Genomic DNA, 3,456 nt, shown 5'->3' on the forward strand with positions numbered 1-3,456 from the left:
ATTTAGTATCTAGAGTCAAAATCCGTAGGATTTTTTTTTTTGTGAATTTTACTTTTTGATATTAAAAAGTATTAATGAATATTACGTAGACCAAAAACAACTATTTAAACCTTAAATTAAACACTAATAGACAATGTAACATTCGCTGTAACATTCGCTTTCTACGTACTTTTATGCAACTAAATCCAAATTCTTTAATAATTTCCTAAATTTCTTTCTTCCTTTTAAATAAACAAATAAAATATTCATTAATACTTTTTAATGCCAAAAATCATCCCCCTATTATATTTTTATTTCATTCCTTTAATAAAATCCTCTATTAAAACTCTAATTTTTATTCTTATTTTTCTTTACTTCTTCAAACTCTCAATCTCCAAAATTTTAAGAGACAAAAACATATATTTTCAATTGGAAGAAGAAGATCAAGAAGAAGATATGGACATGCAAATGTTAAGGAAGAAGTCAATTCAACTCCGGTTTGTGTTTCTTACAACATCCATTATTCTTATTTGTGTCTCACTACTTTTGCTAGATCAATATTATTTGAATGCCAATGATAGTAAAATCAAATTCTCCATTCCTAACATGCATAATGCAAAGCATGAAAAGATAGCCACTACTACACCTTCAAATTCTTCTTCCAATGATGAAGGTAATAGGAGAAGAAATATTGTTAGTTCCCCTCCTTTGAATAAAGAAAAGGTTAAAGTAATTACAAGAAAAAAAATGGATCCTTGTTTAGGCAAATATATCTATATGTATCATCTTCCTAGTAGATTCAACGAAGATTTGTTGAAAAAATGTCACACTCTTAATAGTTGGGAAAATATGTGTCTGTACTTATCAAACTTAGGTTTAGGGCTTGAGGTTTTCGAGAAATCACATAGAAATTGGTTCGTCACATATCAATTTTCACTTGAAGTAATCTTTCACAACATCATGAAACATTATAGGTGTTTAACCAACGATTCATCATTAGCTTCGGCCGTTTATGTACCATATTATCCTGGCTTTGATGTAGGTAGATATCTCTGGGGAGGATTTAATGTTTCTGTCAGAGATGAATCTCCGAAAAAATTAATGGAATGGTTAACCCAACAACCTGAATGGAAGAAACTTAACGGTAAGGATCATTTCGTGGTCAGTGGAAGAATTGGTTTCGAGTTTAGAAGAAGTAGCGATGAAAATGAAGATTGGGGAACAAAGTTTATGTTTTTGCCCGGAGCTAGTAACATGTCGTTATTGTTGATAGAATCGTGTGGTTTTTATGATAATGAATTCGCGATTCCATATCCGACTTATTTTCATCCAAAAAGTGATGATGAGATTCTTGATTGGCAGAAGCAAGTGAGAGAAATAAAAAGGGATTATTTGTTTACATTCGCGGGTGCTCCAAGGCCTAACTCGACATCGTCTATAAGAAATGAGCTTATTCAACAATGTGAATCGTCGCCAAATTGCAAACTAGCGGGTTGCAATAAAAATCAAAATTGCGGTGATCCAGTTTATGTTACGGATGTTCTTATGAATTCGGTTTTTTGCTTACAACCTCCCGGTGATTCGTATACTAGAAGATCGATTTTTGATTCGATTTTGGCGGGGTGTATTCCGGTTTTCTTTCATCCTCAATCAGCATACAATCAATATCTATGGCATTTTCCTAAGAACACTTCTAGTTATTCTATCTTCATACCTGAAATTGATGTTAAGGAGAAGAGAGTGAAGATTGATATGAAATTGTTGAATGTTTCAACAAATGAAGTGTTAGCTATGAGAGAAAAGGTTATAAAATTGATTCCAAAAATTATCTATCGTTATCCAAGTTCTAGATTAAAGACGCATGAAGATGCTTTTGATGTAGCTATTAAGGGAGTTCTTGGAAGAGTTGAAGCAATGACAAGAGAGGTTACAAATTCTTCGACAATTGTTTCTCTTTAAGGATTATATTTTTTTTGTAATTTAATTCTTTTTGAGATTATACTTGATATTATATACTTGATATTATACTCTTGCACCTTTGACTCATATTGCACCCTTTACTCTGCATTTTATTTGTTTCTCAGTATTATAAATTTAGTGTCTGACCTAATTTATTAGGAATAGTGAATTAGAAGAGTGTAGGATTGACAAACTCCTTCTTACTAACTTTTTTTTTCTTTACTTTATTATTGTTATTATTTAAAATAAAAGAAAAGGATTTTTTTTATAAAGGTTAAAATGTATTAAAATACGATTGATATAAAAAAAATAGCAGATTTAAATCAAAACCCACTCAAAAATATATAAATTTAAAAAGAGACAAACCTAATTATTTTTTATATATATATTATATATATATATATATATATATATATATATATATATATATATATATATATATATATATATAATTTTTTAATATATATATAATTAGTTGCATAAAATACGTAAAAAGCGAATGTTACAGCGAATCTTACATTGTCTATTAGTGTTTAATTTAAGGTTTAAATAGTTGTTTTTGGTCTACGTAATATTCATTAATATTTTTTAATATCAAAAAGGAAAATTCAAAAAAAATTTTTTTACGGATTTTGATTTTAGATACTAAAATCAACACAAATACAAATGTGACATATAAAAATTGTAAAAAAAAATGATTTATAGAAAAAAAACAAAACTGATTATCTTACCGGAGATCAATAAACTATTTTAGTCTTAATTTAATAACGAAATTAAAATGGTATATATTTTATTTATTTTTGGGTTTGTTAATTAATGGGCATGTTTGTTTAAGTTTTTTTAAAATAATTTTTATTATATAATATATTTTTGATTTAAAAATTTATAAAAAAAAATTAATATAAAATTTCATTGAAAATTTGTTTTGATTAATTATTTTTAAAATAATATTTTAAAATTTTTATCATTTTATACTAACTTTTTTTAGTATCAAAATTTCAAAATATCACTTAATATAGAAGCTATTTTAAATATTGTTTTAATAAAATAATCATTTTTAAGATATTATTTTTTTAAAAAAAATTATAATTTCGATTACGTTTTGTGTATGTTTATATTATAAAATGTTAAAACTAGTTCTATAATTTTTTTAAAAAATTGAATAAACTTTTAATGTTTTAAAATAAAATTATGAAAATCATTTTTGAGAATAAAAAAAAAATCTAATTTACTTAAAAGTTAAGAAACAAGCCCAATATATGGCTTACCTGTTTCAGATTCCATTGAAAAATAAACTATTGTATAAATTATAAATTTAAAAGGTAGTTAATATATTACCTTTTTTCTTTTTTCAAATGTGTCGGGGTGTTTGGCTTGAACATATAATTTTTCACTAGTTTTATATTTTACTACATTATTTTAGAATGAATGATAAAATTTATCCTATTTTATTTTATTCAATCGAATTTTATAAATTCAGAAAAAAATTAAGAAATGACATTACACTTGAGAGAAAAA

General features: G+C 25.5%; 1 protein-coding gene across 1 annotated transcript; it reads left to right on the top strand.

The window, feature by feature from the left end:
• Positions 1 to 339: 339 nt before the first annotated feature.
• LOC127121273 (probable xyloglucan galactosyltransferase GT14) lies at positions 340 to 2,014 on the top strand. Its single transcript, XM_051051821.1, has 2 exons — positions 340 to 476; positions 1,026 to 2,014. The coding sequence occupies exons 1-2, from the start codon at positions 436 to 438 to the stop codon at positions 1,936 to 1,938; spliced, it is 954 nt and encodes a 317-aa protein (XP_050907778.1). The 5' UTR covers positions 340 to 435; the 3' UTR covers positions 1,939 to 2,014.
• The last annotated feature ends 1,442 nt before the right edge of the window (positions 2,015 to 3,456 follow it).

The sequence above is a fragment of the Lathyrus oleraceus genome, chromosome 2, assembly GCF_024323335.1.
Source record: "Lathyrus oleraceus cultivar Zhongwan6 chromosome 2, CAAS_Psat_ZW6_1.0, whole genome shotgun sequence".
Classification (NCBI taxonomy): domain Eukaryota; kingdom Viridiplantae; phylum Streptophyta; class Magnoliopsida; order Fabales; family Fabaceae; genus Lathyrus; species Lathyrus oleraceus.